Below are 24,428 nucleotides of genomic sequence, written 5' to 3'. Positions count from 1 at the left end.
CAGCTCATCTAGAATGCCACATTCTCAATTCTGGGGAGACATCCTGTACACCATACTCTTCTGACATGACCAACTTGATAATGAATGAGAGCTTTCTTCCAGTCTCATCAGCCCAGCCCAAGCCACAGCCATCTACCTGAAGTACTGCCATAATCTCTGAACTTATCCTCTTTTTGCTCTTGACTCCCTACAGTCTACTCCAAACAAAGAAGCCAATGTGAAACTTTTAGAAGTCCCTCTGCTACTCCAAGCTTTCTAATGTTGTCTCATCACATAAAGGAAACTCCTGAGTTTAAACCACAGCTGTTGAAGTGAACATTGCTTGATTCATATTCCCTCCTTTCCTTCCACTCTGACTTTGCCACCCCTAGCTACAATGCCAATTTGCTTTTTCATAGATGAATCAAGCACACTCCTGACTCAGGACCTCGCCTCAGGACTTCTGGGTGGGTTCATCCCCATTCTCCCTCTGGATTCTTGGCTCAATTCATCTTCTTGGAGGGTTTCATTGACCATGTTATCTAAAATAGCACATTCTATCATTTTCTAATCCTGTACTCTTGTTTTCTTTCATAAATCTTATCACTGCCTGATGTCTGTTCAGTATCTGGCTTCCAGCTAGAATGAGTACCATGAAGGATGGGCTTTGTCCTGCCATGTTCTCACCAGTTCCCCAGGATACAGAACAATGCCTGGTGCATAGGAGGTACTGAACAAGTGAATGAAGTATTGACAGTGCACATGGTGTATGTGTGTGAGAAAGTGAAGGGGGGTGTGGGAATAACTTCTGAAAGGGCTGGTCCCTATATTCTTCTTCAGTTTCATTGAAAGTTGAAGAAATTGTTGTATTCTCCTCTAATTGATGCTCAATCTAGGATATGCACATTAAAAAACTGTCCTAGAACCTTTTAGAGACTGTTCTCAGTCTTCTCAAGCCTGAGGAGGAATACCAATTGCTGACTAGTTATTTAACATCATCTGTCAACATTTAAAAGTCTCTCTTAGGAAACCACAGCTTATTCATTTGGGATCAGGCTAAAAAGTCAAATTTGTTTTCAAATTTAAACAACTCATCCCTGGTAAATCTCATATGTAAATGGATAAATTTAGGAAAATGGAAACAATGACTATGGGGTTTAAACTTACTCTCTGCCTTAGACACTACAGCATTAGATATTCAGACCTGAAATTTAGCATTCTCCATTTTTTTAGATTATGGGCCAACCATATTTGCTGAGCATAATAAATCCAAAGAGCATACTAGTCTTACCCCCTTGAATGGTCCAAAGTATGGCCTGTCTTTCCCGCACTGATTAAAAAGACCTCTCTGTATAATTGGTGAACTTAAACCAACCACCTGTACTCTTTAATCAGCAGAAGGTCACACACGCCAGGCTTTTTTGCAAAGCTAATAGGTGCAGGACAATTAATCTTCTTGATTTTTTTGGATTTAAAAAAAAAGCCAACGCTAGCATTTCAAGGAGAAATTTAACAAGGGACATTTGAAGATGGGATATTAATACAATAGTGCAGATCAAAATCAGATTTCAAATGAACATAAGTAAAAGATTATAACTTTATGAATTGTGTTTGTGTGTGCGCGTGCGCGCGTGCATGCATGTGCTAGGCAGAAATAGCAGTTATTACTTGAATGAAAAAAACACTTTATATGTGATCTTATGAGATCCCTATGAAAATAGGTGTAATTTTCAGAAGAGTACTGAAGTCTGGATAGCAAGCAATTTCTCTGGTTATGTAGTGGAAGACCTTCCACATCTGCCCCTATCTTACTGCAGAGCTAGCAAGATCCTCTCATTCACTAAAAACTCACTATTGAGCTTTGCTGCTTCTTTATAAGGATTATATTGAATTAGTTTAGGGAAAACTTGTGGACATAACATTTTTTTCAGTCCACAAACACAATATCTCTCCATATATTTAGATCATCTTTAATTTAATTTTGATAATCTTTTGTAGTTTTTAGGTAAACATTTTGAATATCTCTTGTGATATTTACCTTAAGAATTTCACATTTCTGATGTTAGTACAGCACTATTGAGTTTAATAGTGCTGTGCTAACAGCACTATTAAATATATATATATTTAATATATATATATTTTTTAAATATATATATATATATATATATATTTAAAGTTTCTCTTTCCTTAAATTAACTGATTTTCTTTACTCTTTTGGATCCCCTAAGTTGGTTTTAAGATTTAGCATCCAATATAATTCAAACAATAGGGTACCATTGCTTTGGAATATACCAGGTGAAATAATTGCAAGGCTCACAAAGATTTAGCCTATTGCAAATGAATTTCAACACAGACCTTGTAAGAATGGATAAGGGGAAAGCATTGAGATGCTCTCCTTGCTTGTTAAGGTCTGTTTTGTCTTACACAATGGGCACCTTCCCTTTAGTCAGGTATGGCCTGTTCTCAGTCAGCCCCTGGGAGGAAATTCTGGTCTAAAGAACATTCCTTGGTGATAGTAGCTTTGAGTTTCAGTTTGTTTTTGGATATGGGTCGAGGGGATGTGTGTGAGAAGGTAGTGCTCTGGCTGCCCAGGGTGGGGCACTAGCATTTCTTCTAAGTGTGGTGAAAGAGTGGACTTTCTCTCTCAGTCTGAGGTCCTTGTTGTCCCCCAGTAATGGGTGACTACATCATCTCCAGCAATTCAGTTGAGGGAAGGGGAAAGATATGAGCAAAAGTTTGAAATTATAAAATTTCACTAGAAAATGGAAAGGCTTACAACAATTATCTCAAAAATAAACTTTTATTTAAGATAAATGTACAGATCATTAGTAAAAGAAAAATGCTTATCTACAGGACCGGATGTGTTCCAACACGTGCCTTTAGAATTCTGAAGATCCTGAGGATGATAACTTGGTTGTGTGCACTGGACTCCTCGGTAATTACATAGTAATTACATAATTTAGTATCAAGTGTGACATTTAAGAAGGGCAATATAGTTCTGACAAAGTCAATAGTTTTGTTAAAAAAAAGTATTTTTCTCCCTATGCACGTGAGTAAATTGAGAAATACCCAGGTATGAATTAGGACCTAGAATGCTTAAGATCCAATTCTGTAGTTATATAGCAACATCATTCAGTTGAAAAACTGCAATTCTTCCTATCCTCTTGACCATGTCTCGGCCTATATGAGAGCCTTAGAAATTAAGATTTATAGTGTTATAGCTTGTTTTCCTCCAATATCTTACATTTAGGAATGATGTGACTTTCTATACAGTCCTTTAGGGAATCTTTTTCAATATAATCCAGAAATCTATTTTCACTTCACTTGAATGGCCAAAATTCTGGAATATCTAGCATCTTAAAGGCATGATACAGGACAGTTATTCTATATTGTACTGAAGTAGTAGTGCTAGCTTTATATTTCTACATACCACTAGATCAGAAGGATATCTGAGACACCCAAGAAACTGCTGAAGACCCAAAAATTAGTAGTAAAGGGGACTCAGAAAACATAATGTGACTTCCAGCTTAACCTTCACACAGCACAGCATCCTCTTCTGGGAGGGGTTGGCAGTAAGCTCAGGGGACTAGAATCTCACATTGTTTGTAGCCTCAGTTTTCACATCTGTAAAATGAAGATAATACATGCCTTTTGTGGGTTTTGTGAAAATCCAATAAGAGACATGAGATCATTCATTCAGCACAACATTAAGCAAGCATGTGGTAGGAACTTAAGGGTGATTTCGAGTGCTCTAGTGACCATCTAAAGACTATGCAGGCCCTCAAATGTTTATCTCCATTCCTAGGTAGTAAGTTAATCAAGATTGAGGCAGACATGTACCAGCTGTGGTTTTAGGGTTTAAACCATGTAAATCTTTAAGACGTTTTAACTATACATGGTCACATCACTGCCTACATTTCAGACTTAGATCTCAACAGAGAGATATGGTGGAAAGCACTTGGATAACAGTCAAATACACAGTAGACTCAGTAAAGTTACTTGTAAAATTCACTTGTAAAGTCACTTACATTTTCTGGACTGTACTTTCTATACACTGATGTCCAGCATTGATAGCTATAATCAATAGTGGTGTTTGACCTGCATGGCTGCTAAATGCTGAGTTCAGTCATTGCTGGTACTCTTTACCATGTCACAGTAAAATGGTGCCTCTCCTCTCCATTTTGTAGAGAGGCTTAGTAACTTGCCTAACTACAACACACAAGACCAATACAGGAGTCTGTGCTGTTGACCATGCTGCCTACTGCTCCAGACTTCCCATCTGAAGGAAACCAAACTCCCCAACCTCAACTTGTCTTACTCTTGCATTAATGTTCATGGATGGAAGATCTTCTGGGGATTCTGAGCTGTGGTCCAACTTCATTCCTGTTTCTTGGATGAACCAAGTTCAAAAACACTAGACAGGTCCAAGAGCCACCCCAGAGTGATGATCCTTATCTATGGGTCTCCAAACTTCATAGTAGGCCCTCATTGCTAACTTAGATTCAGCGTTCCATATGTGAAGGTCAATGTGAATGAGGTATATACAAACATGAGTGATTCTCCTTCACAAACAACTATTTGGAGCTGGAAAAGTCCACTATGGGTTGACAGAAATAAGTGGAAAAACCAAATGACCAAAGAAACAGAAAACAACTAAGCAAACAAACAATAAAATCATTGTTTTGTCTTCCAATTCATTTCCCTGTAACTTAAAACAAGATACCTTTGAAAATTTCCTCTATGTATCGCAGAATTCTCACAGGTCAGGTCCATAATATTGCTGCAAAATGAATGCATAATTCACAATTTACCCCTCAAAAATGATCATGAAACTGAAGGACTCAAATTTAGAAATCAAGGTAAGCAAAGTATACTCTTTATTCTTGAGCCTAAATTAGTAAAAGGATCTATGGGTTTTTTTAATATTAAAAGAAAGTATACTATCTTTTATTTAGTTTAAAATAACAAACTAATTAGGAAAGATTTCACTTGGTAAGAATTCTAGGAAATCACATGATACAAGAGAAACCCTGCCAGAATTTTTTGGTTTGAGTTGAAGAGAGTTAAAAGCTAGACTTTAGGTTGTTCTTGAATCTCTACAGTGTTCTTAACTGGAAAGTTACTTCTTTAAGTGCCCTGTAGTCATGCTATTTCAAGCCCATCTTCTATTTTTGAAAGAGGCTGACTTCAAAAGATGAATGAAACAAACAATTATTTTGCCTTGTGTTCATCAAGAACCAAAGGCTGTCTAATTGCTCTGGTCAGTGTTTCAAGAACTATGTTAAGTAAAATTGGTGAAAGACGGCATCCCTGTCTTGTTCCATTTTCAGAAGGAATGCTTTCAATTTTTCTCCATTTAGAACAATGTTGGCCTGGGGCTTGGCATAGATAGCCTTTATGAGGTTGAGATATGTTCCTGTTATCCCTCCAAAAAATTCCACCTCAAAACTTTGAGAACTAGTAAATGAATTCAGCAAAGTAGCAGGATATAAAATCAATACCCATAAATCAAAGGCATTTCTATATATCCGTGATAAATCCTCTGAAAGGGAAACTACCCCATTTACAATAGCCTCAAAAATAAAATAAAAAAAACAACAACTTGGGAATCAACAAAAGAGGTGAAAGACCTCTATAATGAAAACTACAGAACGCTATAAAATGAAATCAAGGAAGACCTTAGAAGATGGAAAGATTTACATTGCTCTTGGATAGGCAGAATGAATGTTGTCAAAATGACCATACTACCAATAACACTATACAGATTTAATGCAATTCCAATCAAAATCATAATGACATTCCTCATAGAAATAGAAAAAGCAATCATGAAATTCATCTGGAAAAATAAGAGACCCAGAATAGCTAAAGCAATCTTTAGCAAGAAGAGTGAAGCAGGTGGCATCACTATACCAGACCTTAAACTATACTACAAAGCAATAGTAACAAAATAGACTGTTAGACCAATGGTACAGAATAGAGGACACAGATACTAACCCACATAATTACAGTTAACTTATATTAGACAAAGGTGCCAAAAACATACGTTAGAGAAAAGATAGCCTCTTCAACAAATGGTGCTGGGGAAACTGGAAATCCATATACAACAAAATGAAATTAAACCCTTATCTCTCACCATGCATAAAACTCAACTCAAAGTGGATCAAGGACCTAAGAATTAAACCAGAGACACTGTGCCTATTAAAAGAAAAAGTAGGCCCAAATCTCCATCGTGTCATATTAGGTCCCAACTTCCTTAATAAGACTCCTATAGCACTAGAATTAATATCAAGAATCAATAAATGGAATGGATTCAAACTGAAAAGCTTCTTCTCAGCAAAAGAAACAATCAATGAGGTGAATAGAGAGCCTATATCCCGGGAGCAAATCTTTACCCCTCATACATCAGAGTACTAATCTCTAGGGTATATAAAGAACTCAAGAAGCTAAACACCAAAAAACCAAATAACCCAATCAATAAATAGACCAAGGAACTGAACAGACACTTCTCAGAAGGTGAACTACAATCAGTCAACAAATATATGAAAAAAAAAATGTTTAACATCTCTAGCAATTAGAGAAATGCAAATCAAAACTACTCTAAGATTTCATCTCACTCAAGTCAGAATGGCAGTTATTAAGGATACAATCAACAATAAGTGTTGGCGAGGATGTGGGGGAAAAGGCACACTCATACATTGCTGGTGGGACTGCAAATCGGTGCAGCTAATATGAAAAGCATTATGGAGATTCCTTGGAAAATTGGGAATGGAACCACCATTTGACCTAGCTATCCTTCTCCTCGGTGTATATCCAAAGGACTTAAAAACAGCATCCTACAGGGACATAGACATATCAATGTTTATAGCAGCACAATTCACAATAGCTAAACTGTGGAACCAACCTAGAAGTCCTTCAATAGATGAATGGATAAAGAAAATGTGGTGTATTTACACATTGGAATATTCCTCAGCATTGAGAGAATAAAATCATGGCATTTGCAGGTAAATGGATGAAGCTTGAGAATATAATGCTAAGTGAAGTTAACCAATTCCAAAAAAGCAAATGCCAAATGTTTTCTTTGATATAAGGAGGCTGATTCATAGTGGGGTTGGAAGGGGGATCATGGGAGGATTAGACAAATTCTGGATAGGGCAAAGGAATAGGAGGGGAAGGGAGGAGGCTTGGGGTAGAAAAGATGGTTGAATGGAATGGATATCATTACCCTAAGTATATGTATGAAGACACGAATGGTGTGAATATACTTTTTATACAACTGGAGATATGAAAAATTGTGCTCTATTATGTAATATGAATTGTAATTCATTCTGCTGTCATATATAACAATTAGAATAAAAAATAAAGAACCAAAGGCTTAGAAATAATAATAGGGCTTTCAAATAGTTATGAGAATGTTTTAATGGACCAGTGATCAACTAGGACTACTTCTTGCCAAATAGTTGATAGCTTGCAAAGGCCACTTACAAATTTGGATTCAGAGACTTGGCTGGATTTCTTTACCAGGGGCCACAAATCTGTCGATAAATCATTCCTTGGTACCAATTCCTAAAGTCACTTTCAGTCACTTCATGAAACAAGCTCATTTAACACCACATATTCTCCCTAGTGTTTAATAAGCTTCAGTATCATTCCTCTTATTTAATTTTCTTCTCCTGCATTAAACTCTAGAGACACAACAAACTTATGCCAACACGTCTCAATAGAATTCCTTCAGATCATCTTTGGGTGATAAAATACAAGGCACTAGTCCCTCATGAACTATTATTACATGCTCAATTGACTAAGAGTCTGGCCATATAATTACTTTTATCTCAATAGATTTGGTTAGTTTGTTGTTTTCAAAAGAGTTTGCACCTCTCATAATTTCTTAAGTTAGGTACAATGAGTTGTATCTTGAATTCTTATTGAGGATAAGGTTAAAGAGAGAGAGAGAGAGAGAAAGAGAGAGAGAGAGAGAGAGAGAGAGAGAGAGAGAGAGAGAGAGAGAGACACAGACAACCTTAGACTCTTTCTGGGTTGGAAATTGGTACCCAGAACCTGAAATATGACACTGGAGATTGGAATTCTACAGAAGATGATATTGAATAATATTTTACTTGCAAAAACTATGACTTTGGGTCTTGTAGTTGATTACTATTGTGTAGCCTCATAAAAGAGGAAAGAAAACACAATTATCTTTAAGCTTCTAAAAGCAAACCTGGAAGTATGCCAATTAAAAAATTAATCAGTGGATTTGGATCACAGTGGGATCAAACACCAAAGAAATGGCCTTCAGAGTTTAGATAGGATGAATGTTGACCTACTTACCAAATAGGCAGTACACCGTTCTCTATCACCAGGCCACATTCTGTGTGCTCACTATACCTCTGAAGTTGATAGCAGACAGTCCTACCATGACCACGATAGCCTTTGCCTTTTACATGCTTGACTTCCACACCTCCCACTAAACAAAGGCCCCAAATCTTTCCTTTCTTTCTGTCCATTTGAACAAAATCACAAGGGAGCATCCACAAAATGACAAATCCACTTCCCCTTCCTCTAGCATTATTGATCTCCTTTCCTAAGCCAAAAGCAAAAATGGTAACTGACTTATATTCCATAAATAAGTGAAATATGAGACCCTCACCAATCCATTTAGTTTCTCAAAACATCTTCTATTCATCCTCTTGCTACTATGTTGGTCACTTAGTCCCAGAGGGATTGCTGCACCTTCCACTGTCGACCCCCCACTCATATCGGACGTAGAGCAGCCTCTCAGTGCTTCATGCCTTACATATCTCTTTGCTTCCAGGCATCTTGAGACTTCAGGGGAAGGACGAGATGACCAATCTGATGGAAGGGTCACTAAGCTCCCCTTGGTTCTTTTTCTTCTTTCCAAACTCTTTTTCTGGTCTTCATACTAAAAGTTCTGGAAGGTGCCCATAGATGAAATCTGTCCTATGCCAGGTAGGCTGACAATTTTGAAGATGCTTTAATTATATTCCCCCACACAAAAAAACAAACACATTAGAACAGAGGTTTTCAACTTCAGTTTACATGAGCATCAGCACAAGAGTTTGTTCCAGGTTCCTGGAAACCACCCGTAGAGTTTCTGCTTCAGTAGATCTGGGTTTGGGTCTAAGAATCTGCATTTCTACTGTTTCCAAATGATGCAGATGCTGCTGTTCCTAGACTCACACTGAAAAACACCATCTTAGATTGTTCAAGAGTGGCACTGCTTATTTATTATACCCCTCAGCCATCTTCATGGGATGATAACAGGCTTTTTATAAGAGAGGTCCCCCCCTATGCCTTAGAAGGCACTTGTCCTTGACCCATAGATAATGACAGAACACAGAAAACAGAGACTTAAGTACAAAGTAAAAGAATTCATAGAAATCTTAGCTCAATGTTTGTAGATAAGGAGTCAGATTAATGAAAAAAGGAACTCTTTTGTAAGCAAGAATAAAGTTATTTTTACAAAATAAGAAATATTTGGGGATAATACATCAAATGGTACTGTATTCTTTAGTTAGTACTTGGTTGTAAGATAAAGTAGCTCAATTACAGGCTTAGTTACACATGATAGAGAACTGTGGCTCCTAGATTCAGTTAGAACACTTGACACTACTTAGGCTGTTTACAGCAAGCAGTTCATCTGAGAGGAATAGGCACAAACCATGGTTAAGCTGCTTGGTTTAATTTTTTAGCACTTGAATAAAAATGTACAGTAGTTTGAACACTCAGTCTTTGCAAACCTCCATTGAGGTCAAAGATTTCATTCATACGTACAAAATTAGTTTACAAATTTTTTGGCAATTTCATCTTAGTAACCCGTTTTATCCTATTGCCATTGTCCCAACCATTGAAAAAGTTTACAATAATTTACATAGAAATATTTTCAAAGTGCTTAAGAATAGTGATTGTTCTCTGGGATATTTACAGGTGGCCTATACAATGTATGTACAGATGGTATATACTATAGCACAAGTTTCATCGCTGGAATATGGCTTTCTAGGGAAAGTGCATATTTGGCCAGAGGTGGCAATACTGTCTAGAAATTCAAGGGTTACAGATACTTGGTAACCACATCCAAAGCTGAAGTAGAATGTGGACAAGAATATTTACAAAAGTCATATAAAAATGGTCAAGTACACAAGCTTGATCCACGCAAAGAGATCTTGACAATCTTCCAGACAGGAGGAAGAGAGACTTCAGCTGCTGGCTTGGTTACCATTCCGAAGTGGGGCATTATTGGTTTATACCTCAAAGGTTGAGACTGGTCTCAGAAGTCAAGCTAGATCATCATCTGTGCTTACAACTGATATCTGTGGAAAAATAAAAATGTTTAGAATGAACTTGGTGATTACTCACTGGTTGTAACTCTAGTCTCTAAAACGAGCTTTCTTTGTTTTGGGGCTGGTCAGAGATCAAAGTTCTTAGGAGGAAAGGCAGGTACAAAACGTGATTAAGTTGTAGCACTCATGCATTTAACCTGAATCAAACTCCTAATCTGAAAATTTGAAATTCAAATTGCTCTAAAATCTGGAATTTTGTGAGCACTGACATAACACTGCAAATGGAAAATTCCACACCTGACCTCGCATGAGAGGATTGCAGTCAAAATGAACACACGCTAAGAATATTGCACAAAGTTACTTTCAGGCTATGTGTATAGGGTGTACACAGGATATAAATGGATTGTGAGTTCAGACATGGGTCTATCCCCAACATAATCTCATTATGAATATGAAGATATTCCAAATTCTGAAAAAACTCAACATTCAAATCAGTTCTGATTCAAAGTATTTTGCATAAGGAATACTCAACTTATACATACTTGGTAGACAGTGAAAATAGCATTATTTATTCTGGCTTTTCTACATAATGGTCATAATAATGCTTGGAGAATAGTGTGAGAAGACACATGTGTGCCCTGAATTGGCCATCACCTGTTTCACCAGAAAGCTTGGAGGGGAGTACTCAGCACATGTTTTGTTTATCCTGTTCCCTAAGTTCCCATAATGATGTGGGTTCCACCTGAAGAACAAGTGAGTGACTCTACTGCTGAAGGAAAAACTAGCTCTACTTGGTGGAATGGGGTACTTTATAAGTAAACCATCTAGTAGTACTTTGGCTAAGTGAATCTTACCCAATACCCTGACTTCAAGTCATTTTCCTTATAGGTAATCCCTATGCATGAGTTACTAATTTGCTTTTAGGTGTCCAGTAGGCAAGGAGCTACTTGGTTTGTACTAATATTTACATGTCATTTCTGTAACTAAAAATATCTCAAATACTATAGTGATGACCTTGGTTTGACCTGATTGTTATCCTGCATGGGTGAGATGCTTATTAACTTACTGACTTACAGTCTTACAAGCTAGTCTGTCTGATATCTGGTAGTGGATGAAATGTTTGGTGGTTCCAAGATCCTAAGGCCCTTCTTAGCCTAGATAGCTCGGGCTCAAGTTTTGGTCTCCTTTTCAAAAAGTCTCACTTTAAGCTATGGTATAAAAAAAAGACACAAAGCTGACTTACTGCTGGGTACGTGTGTCCAACAGAAGCACTGTGTCTACCAATGTCTATTGAGAGGTCCTCTTCAGTGGTCTTCAAGTACACAGGGTTATCAAAGTTCATGCTTTTCATGTTCTTGTGTTGCCAATTCCGCCACATCAAGTAGCCACCTACTGCCGCCATCACCAATAGCACTGAAAAAGTTAGAGGGTGACTAAATGAGTTTTAGTTTCAGAACACATAGGAAAGGTAATATTCAGGGATCCATGATAACCAACTTTAATAAGTTTCATGTTTTAGGAAACTGGGACAACTAGAAATTGGAATATATATGAGCCAGGGGTTTGAAATAAGTTCACCTTAGTGGGTTGTAGTATTCTAAACACTAAGCTAGTCACAACCATCCTTGCAAGTGTACAGTCCTGGGCCCCACTCCCAGGAAGACTAAATTAAAATTTCAGAAGTTTCTGGAGAGCTATTCGGGGGGTTCTGGTGTGTTAGGCAATGTGGAAATCCAATAATCTAAGACAAAGAGGCCATTTATGCAAAGTGCCTTAGAATTCATATGTCTTATAACAGCTTCATAGGACTTATAGAATATAAACTAAAAGTAGTTAAGGATTCTCTGGGTTTGAGAATCTTTACCCACCTCTCCTGAAGAAAGAATTTAAGCATTTTTTGCATTTCATCTGCATAAAGCATTATGCATATTTCAAAGGTGAATAGAACAGAACTCTTATTAAAGGGATTTATTGTGAATGAGGATAATAGGCTAAAGTAGAAACTCTAAAGTAGAAAGCAATAAACACCTTTCATGAAATTATTGAACATCAGCATTTCCTGTTACTGTGCTAAGAAAACCAATGTGTAGAAAATATGGACTCTGTGTGTACCAGGTGGGGAAAGAGAGTAAGAATGAATCAGTGTCACAAATTCTATGGCAACCTAAGAGGCCATGGGAAGGAGGCTCTAAATAAATGAGCACTGTTCATCAGGTGTCTAAGATGTTCATTAGATCTCCAAGTGAAGGGAATCTACTTACAGAGAGGAAGGATGGCCCAGGCAGCAGATGTTCCTTTTGGGGGAACACTGACCTCTGATACTGCTGTGGTCACATTGATCCCTATAGGAGAATAATATCAATCAGTTTACAAGAGTCTGAATTCAGACTTGGAAATTTACCCATCAGGTAGAGAGCCTCATACCTTTGCAACCAAAATCAATGTTTAGTAACTAAAATAATGGAATACCAGGAGCAACTCTGGCCTAGGAGTATTTCAGTCACAGGCTGGAGGAGCCATTTCTCTCACAATTCTATAATAGAAGCATTACTAAATCAGGCAGATCGAGGATATGCAGGTTCTAAGTCTTTAGAGTTTAAATATAGGTTACCAATCAGGGGCAGAACTAGTAGTTAAAGGCTGCATTAATTATGTACACTATGTATATAAAGAGTGTGGCTGTTAGTGGAGATTAACAGTTTGTAGTACTGAACCCAATACCTCCAGGAACTAGTCCACTCGTTGGTGGAATTTCTGTTGTGTTGGCATCTTTTGTCTCACTGTAAGCCACAGTAGTTGAAGTACCTGGATTACAAAAATCAAGAACCTGGGTAATGCCCAGGTTCCCAAATGGCTAGCAGTTTAGTGTAGACAAGCCATGCAAGAGGTTATTGTAACATCAAGTGAAATAGATGTATGTGTCCAACTTGAGAGAAATAGTAGTCTTCATGCAAAAACAGAAGTACATGAAGCTTTGGGTAGAACAGTTTGCATATGGAATTCGACAATTCAAAAAGATGCACAGCCACACTTCACCCCTGTCAGTAATACCCAGGCTCCTGGAAGTTGCAAGATGTGTTCTCAAGATGCTCTGATGTACCAGGCCTACCAGATGGTCCTGCAGCTATTTTCTCAATAAAGTCTGTCATGACCCAGAATTAAGCTAATAAAAGCCTCATCATATTCCTTGCTCACAACAAGCAAGTTTAATTTGTTACTTAATCAAAAACCAAGAATAGAGGATTAACATGCAAGTTCAGTATGAGTTTAAACCAGTGTCACCCACTGAGGCTACAGGTTTCCTGTAACCATGGACTTACTTAAGAATAATTGCAGTGTGTCTTCTGTGGAGGAAAACATTAAGACTTTAATTACCTTCCAGTTTACTAGCTCAGTAATGTTACAGTGCTAACTGGCACAAATTGGAATGAGATACATCGACACTTTGTCACCTATAAATTTATCTAATGTTGAAATAGGTTACAGGTCAGTTCTGAAGTTCTGAGGTGAACATGTGGCATGCAATAGTAGCACATGTCTGATCTATTTCAAGGGTTAGGTAAAACAGAATTCTTAAAATCCAGGCCAGTTTTTTATAGATAGTGTCTTATTCCTTTCGTATGTACTGCTTGTGGTCAAAATGCAATAAGCCTTACTTTGGCATTCTCGCCCATTTTCCTCTAGATTGTAGCCATTGGGACAGGAACAGGTATACTTTGGAGAGTGATCATTAATCTGTGGTGCTGGAAGGCATAGGTATTCACATCCTCCATTCTCCATATCTTCTTCACACCAATTTTTACCTAGTCGAAAATAAATTCTTTAGAATAGGAATTCAAGTGCTTTCTTTCTCCATGGAACTTAAACTTGCTTACTTTGTCAAAGCTTCAAGACCAGTTAATGAATAGTGTCAGGGCACAGGAGCATGCTCTAAGGACACCAGATTCTAAGAGGTTCCTTAGGTGCAGAATATGACTTATGTTTTCAACAGGCAGGTCTCGGAAGGAGGCAAGAAAGGGAGATGAAGTTCTCACTGTCTGTCTGTCTTGCAGCGCTGGAAATTGAACCTTGGCATTGAACATGCTAGGTATGTCCCCAGCTAGGTATGTCACTGTTTGTCCATCTCAGGAGAAGACCAAGTGTATGTTCTCCTGGCTTTACCTTGACTTGCTCTTATACAGTGGAAGGAAAGTTTGAGTATTTCATTTAGATAGATGAGCTGAGCATTTTGAACAGGAGAAAATATGGAATATGGCCAGATGTGTTTGAGGATCTGCACAATCTTATGTGTCACAGGAGGAAGGTAGGTATTATAGGTTGAACTGCATCCCTCCCTAAAATTTGTATGTTGAAATCCTCACCCCCAGTACCTGAGTATGTGACCTTAGAGGCAGGGCCTTTACAGAGATAACCAAGCTGAGGTCATCAGGTGGTCCCTCATTCAATATGACTGTGTCCTTCTTAGAAGAGGAAATTGAGACATAGGCATGTGAAGAGGAAAGATGATGTGAAGAAAAGGGGAGAAGATGACCATCTGTAAGCCAAGGAAAAAGACCTGGGGCAGGTCTCCATCTCACAGTCCTCAAAAGGAACCAACAAGATGCTAGCATCTTGATTTTTGGATTTAAACCTCCAGAACTGTAAGAAAATAAATTTATTATTTAATAAACCCAATCTGGGGTACTTTGTTAGAGAAACCCCAGAAAACTAGAAGTAGGGAAAGTTTGTGGCACAGAAGCTACTATGGAGACTGGTGCAACAGGCTTAGCAAGAAGAACCAAAGGGGTATGGAAGAATTAGAAATACAACGTCTGACACTGAGGGTTGAAAGAAAGATGACATTCTGAAGCCATTTCCCTAAGAAGGCAGAAATATCAAGTGTGAGGTATCTAAGGTAGAGTGCAGGAGGGCAAAATTTTCATTTCATTTTATAGAAAGTTATAGAGTTGCTCAAGAGCTGCTGATTCCCAGTAGGTTGTGGGTCAGAAGTGACCAATAAGTAACCACTAAGGACTTGCTTCTCTAGGTTACCTGAGGGCTGCACAAGTTCATGATAGACAATGATGTCTTGAGCATCATTAAGATTGTTGACTAGAGTAGCCAGCTCTGATCCAGTGAATTTATTGGCACCATAGACTGCTTCATTTTCCCCATCTATCCAGTAGACGCGATCCTGAAACAGAGCCCCAACAATTAGCATGCACACCCAGGATTAACAGAAGTCAATTATTTAGGGTCATCATTATTTACTGGCTATCTAATGGACTAAGGTTATTGAATGCTTCTCTGGGACATTAGATGTAAAATTGTAAGAGAAGCAAGTTCAGGTTTCTTGAAGTGCTTTGAGGAATTAGTTTCTAATTTGTACCAGCTTTTAAATGAAAGCAATTTTTCAAGCTGTCCTATACTCTTCCCGTCCTTCCCCATCCTTGTTTTTTCTCATCCAAGTGCTATAGTGACTCAAAGGTGGAAACTCAAATGTGAGACACATAGCATACCTCAAATATTGTTAGTGCAAGAGGATGAGCCAGGAACTCCAGAGACTTCAGTACTATCCTCCGGTCTTGTCCATTCAAATCCACACTGGACAACATGTGCAACTTGGAATCAAGCCAATAGAGGCGGCTTTTTATAAGATCTAGGTAGAAAAATTGACACCATATGATACATAATTATAGCCCTGGCTTACAATTAAAATATCTGAGGAATCTAATATTCTACTTTCATGGTTCCTTCTCCAGCAGGGGTTCTTTTCTTAATGGTTCCCCAAAAACTTATGAAGAAGCATACAGAATCTGTATTTAGATTCATTTGGGGGGACAAATGAAGACTCTCAAAGTAACTGACTTAAGAAATGTTACATGATAGAAAGTATTAAGAGATTAGATGGCCATATGAGGAAACAGCAAAAAGGCTGATTTCTATAACTTGAACTTCCATCTTCCAGAATTGAGAGAAGATATTTTTTGTTGTTGTTGTTTAAGCTACCTAATACTCATGTTATTTCACTATTATGACAGCCTAAGAATATTGAAGCTAAATGAATATATATTATAAATACATATTAAATATACATATAAACATACATAATATATACATATACACCTATATTTTACATATATATACATACATAGATGTAATATATTTTAATTTGGATATAATGAAAATATGCATGAAAAATAATGCACGTACTTATTTCTATGTATGCCTTCTTATATATTCTTTTTCATCTCACATCTGTTTTACATTTGTTACTCTGAGACTTAAATATTTCTGTATTACCACTAATACAAATTTGAATACCCAAATATTCAGTTAGCAAAACAAATTGACATCCTGTTTACTAACAGAATTTCATCTTCAAAGATAAAAAGTGGTAAACATATATGGATACCTTATCTTGGAATTTAGCTCATAGTTGACCAAAGAATATCATGATTAAAAATGTAGTTACTCCTAAAAATAAGGATTGTTGTCTCAAGGTAAAGTATGAAAACTAGCAATTTAAAGTCTATTAAGTTGACTTAATTATAACTTTCTGCAATGACCATGTTTCTTAAAGTTTACCAATGAATGAAAATGACACATTTAGCATTAAGAAAACCAGCAACTAGCAGTAAATAAACTTGTAAAAATCCAAAAATCTAACACAGTTCTATCAAAGTAACCATTATTCCACAAAATCTCATAAATTTGTCTCTGAGAGCAACTTCTGAATGTCACACTTTCTGTCATTTTATATTCAAATAAAAGTGTAAAAAAAGAGGTTAGAATTTTATAGTTCTTGAATGAACCAGAAGAAAACTATTACAAGCCTGTGATTCTAGAAATGCCAAGGCACCTGTGCCCATCATATTCAGTAGAAGAATCTCTAAAAGCAAGATTCCCTGAAATCGTGTTCCATGTTAGGCCAAATGAACAGCATTATTATTTTGTTAAGTTTACCATTCTATTTGTGTTGTTTGGGTACTCTCATCTAAGTTCCCACTATAGAGGAAACTAGAAAAGTTATCTGCTGTAATCCAGAATTTACTATGGAGATAAGTGACAATGCTATGAAGAGAGTTGAATTTGGTGGGTGAGGAGGAAGGACATACACACCAAGCGTAATCCCATTGGGCCACTGGATATCGGCTGTCACCAGCGGACGTCGGTCAAATCCATTCATTCCTGCTTTTTCTATCTTAGCTGGTTCGCCCCAATCTGACCAGTAAACAAAGCTGGGAAGAGGGAGATCAGAATTATGTCTCAGTGGTGAGAAGGAATATAGTGGTAGCTTGAAACAAAAGAAATAGAAAACTCTGGGGATTGATTCTTTAGAGACAAATAGTGAGACTTAAGGATTTAATTTATATTCTGGGTAAATCAAATTTCACCCTAAGAATCTACAAGCTCATTAGTAACCGTGGTAATCGGTATCACTCTGACATTTGAGTTTCAGTCCAAAGTCAAGGCTATGTATTTCCTTTTAAAACACTGAATTATCTTAGAGGAGTAAAAGAATACCCTTAAGTTTTATAGTAGGGGCTGACTGATTATGTTCTAATGATACTTAGTAAGGAGTAACTGTGATTACTTTAGTTAATTTCCTAAGCTACCTGTCTATGTGACTTAGTGGCAACTTAAGGAAACCCCTCAGCAATATATTTCTAGAGAGGCATTTGTTTCAACTGAACTTTTAAACAACTTGCACTTTGGAAGCCTTCAGGGACTATGGCTTAAAATCCCAGCATTTCATGCTAGTATTTAAGTTCAATAACTTAGAACTAACACAGCAAAGTTTTCAGACAATGATGATGATGATGATGAGGAGGACAAGGACGAGGAGGAGTATAGAGACTGGGTGGGCATAAAGTTTAAGTCAGAGCTTATACTGTAGTCAAAACATAAAACCCGAAGTACAGTTCCCCTAAGGCCACCCAACAGTCACATGTACAGGAGCCAGAAAGAAAGGATGTGCCATATAGAGGGGCCATCCCAAGGTTGCTCCACCGTGGCACCTTGGACACCTTGAACTGGAAAATTCTTTGTTTCTGATTAATCTTGGGATGTATGAGGAAAGTTCCTGATCTAAGCAGATAGCATCCAAAAGACTGACGATGGCAAACATAGAATACGAACCCAGACAATGGGTCGACGGCTATGGAGGCAGGTTCTCGTAAGTCGGAGTTAAACAGGAACTTCCTCTTGGTTCCGTCTAGGGTAGCTACTGAAATAGTCTTAGAAGCCGCATCAGTCCAGTAGATGGTCTTGTACACCCAATCAACAGCAATGGCTGCAGGATTATAGACATTGTCGATCATTTTAACATGTCTACCAACCTTGTCATCAATTGAGGCACTGAAACAGAATAGGTCACAAGAAATTTAAGAGTTTGACACCATTAGAGCCTGGAGAATGGGCTTTCTGCTTATAAAATGGTCAAGGGCTTTATTCAGAAAGAACTCTAGTAACACTATAGCTTACCATTCAAATTATTCAACCATGCTTCTCACTCATGCTAAGTTAGTAACATTGTAGTTACTGATACATATTCTATATATGTGCAAAAGTTCTAAGTGAAGCTATTTGTTTCAGTAGCCATCATCTGAGTTTCTAAGTTCCCACTAAGAATCCCATTAAGAAAAGGCTGCTATATCATTTCTATTTATAGTATCAGTGAACTCAGTGAACTGAGTTCTCAATGAACCATAGAGAAAGGAGAGAAAATATGAGAAATTAAGATGTCATCTGCTACAGTTTCACAGCTTTAGCCACCTTTTACCTTACAACAATTAGTTTCTAATTAAGAATGGACAATAATTTAATAGCTAAAGAATCAGTGTTAGATTTAATACTCCCAGATAATTAGATGCTAGATTGGAGCTAGAGATGAGAGAAACCCCTCCAAACCTTCCCACAGGCCAAGTGACAGTGACTTATGCCAAAAGCCCAGGAACAGAACTGAAAGTTACCTGAAGATGGCCTTTTGGCTGAGATCAGCCCAGAACAGTTTCTGAGCAGCAATGTCAGCATCAAGAGCCACAGTGTTTCTTAGCTGTTCAACAAGTTGGATATATTCTTTTCTCTCCAAGCCAATCTTCCTGATGTCTCTTCTATTAGTGAAGATCAGACTTGGTTCTTTGCCTGAAAGATAAAAGTCAGGTGGACTAAATTTTGCTGTAAGATGACAAGGTCTTTCTAAGTCACCTTCTCCCAGCAGAGGAGCACTTGCAAAGCAAAGGTAGTACTGAACACCTCGGTAGCCCCTGGTCCAAAATTCCTGCCCTAGGGACCTGCTGGTGCTTCCTACTGTTTCGGAAGGCGGTCTAGGGTTAAGCATTCCACACAAGGTGGCTGACGAACAGGTTACTTATATGAATTGCACTTAGTTTCAGAAGCAGAAAGTAAGCAAATATGGTAAGAATTCATGGTACCATATGCAAAAGGAGTGTGTGAGGAGATGGTCTGCTATGTAACCTAGCCTACTGCTCTAGGAGTTTAGAAGCATTGCTCTCCAGTACTATTCAGTTTTGTATTTGGTGTGACTGTTGCAGCCGCTGGTTGTACCTTTTATAAGCACTTACTTATAAAGGTACCAGAGCAACACCAGCCCAAGTCCATTTACCTACTGCCTTGCACACGCCAGTGGCAAGATCCATTTGATAGCCACGACTACATTCACACTTGTAACCGCCTTTTAGGTTGATACAAATTTGACTGCAGATTCCCGGATTTTGGCATTCATCAATATCTAGGAGGGAAATTAGAATTAGTCTTGCTGTTCCTATGCCTTGCTAGATGTATTCTGCCCTTTCCCATCTCCCTGGGGGGACTAGAATCTCTTCTTCAACTCACCTCCACAGGTTTTCCTATCTATCAGTTCAAACCCAGCTGCACAGTCACATTCGTAGCCTATAACTAGGTCTTTGCAGATATGGGAACATCCACCATTATTTACCAAGCATTCATTGACATCTGAAATAAAAATGTAGCAAAGTCACTTGACAACTTATTCTCAATTGTTATTTACCCTACTCACTTAAAATTCAGGCTTTGTGATAAACTGTTTAGTTGGCTTCACCAGACTCATGATTTTTCCTAAGATTTAATTTATTTATTTATAGTTATGCATCTTAGGGTGGATAGAGGGAAATGGTAAACCCCAAATCCCTGGCAAGTTATCAGTTAAACAGTATTTAGTCAAGTTTCTCTATTGCCCATCAATTATCCTTTTCTGTGGCCGGGGGGGGGGGGGGGGGGCGAGGTATTGGAGATTGAAACCAAGGGCACTTAACCACTGAGCCACATCCCCAGCCCTTTCCCCTTTCTATTTAGTTTTACTTTGAGACAGGGTCTCATTAAGTTGCTTAGGGTTTTGCTAAGTTACTTAATCTTGCTTTGAACTCATGATCCTCCTGCCTACGCCTCTGAAGCACTGGGATTACAGGTGTGTGCCACTGTGCCTGCCCAGTTATTTTTAAGGGGGCTAAACGACAAATTAGTCTGTCACTGCCTGGATTTTCAAAACATAAAACTTAACCCTCAAGCCTAAAAATTCAATTAAATTATAGTTCATTAAAAGTTTAACCAGTCATCATGCAAGATCCAAACAGCATTAGCACTATGGATTGAATCAAACTGCCCACTCTGTCCTTGAGCAACCCCTTCACTTACGACATTCTTTCAGGGGCTCATCACTCCAGTCTCTGCAGTCCTGCTCCTGGTTACACACTTTGCTGATGTCTATACATTCCCCACTTCTGCACTTGAATTTCCCAGGGCCCAAGCACTGATTGACTACAACAAGAAACAGAAGAGAGGTTCCGTTAGTGGATCTAAGCTAAGCAATCCCTTGCCTAACCAACCCCCCCAAAACCCTTACCATTTTTGCAATTGACTTCATCAGAACCATCAACACAGTCTCGGATGCCATTACACTGCCTGCTGCCATGGATACAGCCACCATCCTCACATTCAAATTGGTCAGGTCTGCAGGTTCGAGAAGCTACAAAAGGAGGAAACACAAAGGAATGAAGCTGGTCAAACTATCCCCAGTTGATATATGGAAGAAAACTGACCATGCCCTGCAGATAAGAAAGCTACTTACGACAGTTGACCTCATCACTACCATCTTTGCAGTCAGGGTCCCCGTCACATCGCCATTTCTTGTGGATGCACTCGCCAGAGCCACATTGGATCTCGCTGGCCGGGCACTTGGTGTGTATAACAGGCTGGCGGCCACACTGCTCAAGGGACTCATCTGACTGGTCTGAACAGTCTGCATCGTCATCACATACCCAGCTAATGGGGATGCAGGAGGAGGTGCTGCACTGGAACTCATGGGCACCGCAGGTGGGTGGGGCACAGTCCAGCTCATCGCTGCCATCATTACAGTCGTCCTGGCCATTGCACACAAAGTTCCTGGAGATGCAGCGACCACTGGAGCAAGTGAACTCATCTGGGCTACATGTTATGTTGCCTAAGAAGAGAGAAGATGCCCCATTGAAAGCACTTCAGCATTGCTCTTTTGACAAGACTCTTATCCAAAAAAGCAACTATATTGATTTTTGATCATTAATTTTAGCTTCCAAGCTTAACTTAAAAGCTATAGCTGAGTTATATTAAGAATAAGTTCTTAAAGTTTGAAGAAACAGTCTCACCAGGTTAAAAAATGTACTCAGGCATACTATGAATAAGTTAAGAACAGAAATAAAGGACCAAGAAAATAGTTGAAGACTAGAAATTAATTTTGACATGAGAACCACAATTGACTCTTAGTGGGACAGTGATTAAAAATTTAAACTGTTGTAAGAGATTTCATTTTGGAAGGCAGAGATTAAATTACACCTAAATTAAATTATAATGCATGCCAGGGCCAGGTTGCAAAGCATGCATTATGCAAACAGGTAACACAATACAGTAAGCATTAAGACATTATCACCAAAAAGAAGTAAGCCATACACCACTATACGTGGTTTCTTCTTTTTTTGGTCCTTTCAATGAGGATCAACAATAATAAAGCTTAAACACTTTCAATTTTTAAAAGTCATTGCTATGGCTTGAAACACAATCTGGCAGCAAGGTATGCTAATAACGATAAGCTAATCATATTAGCCAGTTTGTACTTTGACTTAAAATTCCTGCCAAACAGATAAAGGTCACAATTTGGTGGTGACTGGAATGGAGACCACGACTCTCTTGGGAAGCAATGTCTCAATTTGTGAGGGAAACACTTGGCAGCTCCAGGGCTTACCAGTGTATAAAGCTCTGAATTCTAGGATTGAACACTAAAACTCATTGGACTAGGTGCAGTGGTATTGACCTCAGGAGGTGACTTCTCCATGCAGGTCTGGCATTTCAGCTGCCAGGGCCTGTATACTCCCTGGTCTAGTACTGCATCGGTAGGCCACACTCATCAGACTCAGGAGCTGTAGGTCTTAGAGGCCATATAAAAAGGGCGGTAGGTTGAAAGAACACTCAAAGCAATGTTTGCTCAACCTAGAGATTTTCCCAGGCCCTCACCTGTAACATGTAGTATTTTATAGATTTTCCAAGAACTGAAACATGAAAGAATAGGAAAAAGAGATAGCTTTCAGAGATAGGAACTGTGACAGGAGATAAGGATTGGGTGGAATTTTCTTCAGGAATTTCCTAGCAACAATGTTAACGTATGCCTCTCTGCCACCTTAACTTTTGGAAAAATTGTAACAGAATCTAGCTTGGGGATAAAAACTGCTTGTATAATACTCAAGTAATTTTTTTTATTCCAATAAGCCAATCTAGTTAAGACCTATGAATGTGTTTGCTGGCCCTACTCACCTTACAGTTTTATTGAGCCAAAGTGAGGAAGGTCTATGAATTACTATAACAGAGCCAAAAGCTCACACGATTGCTGTTTCCCTGAGCTACTGCTAAATATAACTGCCCTGAAAGACTTACCTTCTTATTTCTATTTTCCTAAAAGAAATACCACACAATAGCTAGTTACCATGAGAATGGCTTTCAGAATTTTAGGGCAGTTATGAAGGACAAGGATTGAGCAGATAGTGAAGTCACTGAAAAGTGAGTCAATGTAAGTCTTCATGCTTAAGTTCACTTCCCTTGCCCACCCTTCTTTGAGGAAAAGGGTCTTTGGGATATGCCACTGCACACTGATCTTCTTACCACAGTTTTCTTCATCTTCTCCACTGTCACAATCATTTTCACCATCACATCTCCAGGACACTGGGATACACTGAGTAGAACGGGCGCCACAGCTGATTTCATTTATGCGGCATGTTCTCATATCTGTTGATGATATACAGTCTCAAAAGAGCCTCAAAACCCATCAGTGCAAAGCTGCAGCTCCTGCACTGCCTGGAAGTGTAACACCTGTACCTTGGTGGCCTGGCACACTGGGCAGATCCTTCGCCAGCTCTATTCCTTAGAAGCCGTGCCAACCAATGCCACCTGGCAGTGCACCTGAGAACCTTGACCATGTCACTCCTTCAAGGCTCCATGGTGTGCTCAGTTCTGGATTTTGTTTTACTTGGCATGGTTAGGTTGATTGGCTGGCCTGTTCCTAGGCCATATTTATCTCCTGGATATGAAGTGGGCATACAGATACTGTCACCTAACCCCACTTCATCAAAGGCCAGATGGGCTAATACCTATGAAACTGTCCATGGCCTAGGCTCCCTGATAAGCCTCCATCACGGTATCCATTGGATCTACATCTTGCAAAGTAGGAATAAGCCCTAATTCTTGACTTTACCAGGTTGTCCTTCACTAACATTTGAGGCTGAATCTTTGTATTAGTCTTAACTAATATCATAATTATTCCCCTCACTTCATGCCTAAAAAAATTGTGAGTCTCAGCATAAGTTTTTTTTTTTCCCCTATCATCATATTCTGGACCTAAATTTTGTTCATGTTGATCCTTCTTTTTTCTGGGTCTGCAGATCTCTCCTGCCTTACATGAATTCTAAGACTTTCTTTACCTTGACATTCAAATGATGCCAATTATATGATCACAAACCATCATCCTCTATGGTCTTAGACTTCCCCCTGAATATCAGCCTGCAGACAAAGATGTACATTTGCATGTCTATGATGTTTCTTTAAGAACAAACTGCTTAGCAACTATAAGTGACAAGTTTGTTAAAAGTCATGAAATCACCCAATTGCTATTCA

The 24,428-nt window shown here is 38.5% G+C and overlaps 1 protein-coding gene across 3 annotated transcripts in view; it reads right to left on the bottom strand.

Moving 5' to 3' along the window:
* Positions 1–9,190: 9,190 nt before the first annotated feature.
* Vldlr (very low density lipoprotein receptor) overlaps positions 9,191–24,428 on the bottom strand; it is a 33,659-nt gene continuing 18,421 nt past the window's right edge. Inside the window, exons 5-20 of one of the 3 annotated variants that reach the window (XM_021725609.3) lie at positions 23,421–23,543; positions 21,364–21,735; positions 21,139–21,261; positions 20,931–21,053; positions 20,112–20,231; positions 19,882–20,007; positions 19,229–19,400; positions 18,396–18,614; positions 17,376–17,494; positions 15,773–15,912; positions 15,306–15,447; positions 13,931–14,077; positions 12,996–13,079; positions 12,536–12,616; positions 11,518–11,687; positions 9,191–10,304 (exon numbers count right to left, since the gene is read on the bottom strand). In XM_021725609.3, the coding sequence (XP_021581284.2) occupies positions 10,269–10,304; positions 11,518–11,687; positions 12,536–12,616; positions 12,996–13,079; positions 13,931–14,077; positions 15,306–15,447; positions 15,773–15,912; positions 17,376–17,494; positions 18,396–18,614; positions 19,229–19,400; positions 19,882–20,007; positions 20,112–20,231; positions 20,931–21,053; positions 21,139–21,261; positions 21,364–21,735; positions 23,421–23,543 (2,297 nt within the window). In that variant the 3' untranslated portion in view covers positions 9,191–10,268. The remainder of the gene's footprint in view (positions 10,305–11,517; positions 11,688–12,535; positions 12,617–12,995; positions 13,080–13,930; positions 14,078–15,305; positions 15,448–15,772; positions 15,913–17,375; positions 17,495–18,395; positions 18,615–19,228; positions 19,401–19,881; positions 20,008–20,111; positions 20,232–20,930; positions 21,054–21,138; positions 21,262–21,363; positions 21,736–23,420; positions 23,544–24,428) is intronic. The other 2 variants (XM_021725607.3, XM_021725608.3) reach the window with 2 other exon arrangements.

The sequence above is a fragment of the Ictidomys tridecemlineatus genome, chromosome 4 (assembly GCF_052094955.1).
Source record: "Ictidomys tridecemlineatus isolate mIctTri1 chromosome 4, mIctTri1.hap1, whole genome shotgun sequence".
In the NCBI taxonomy this organism is placed as follows: Eukaryota; Metazoa; Chordata; class Mammalia; order Rodentia; family Sciuridae; genus Ictidomys; species Ictidomys tridecemlineatus.
The sequence above is the reverse complement of the archived record's forward strand: the minus strand, read 5'-3'. Positions and strand labels throughout refer to the sequence as shown.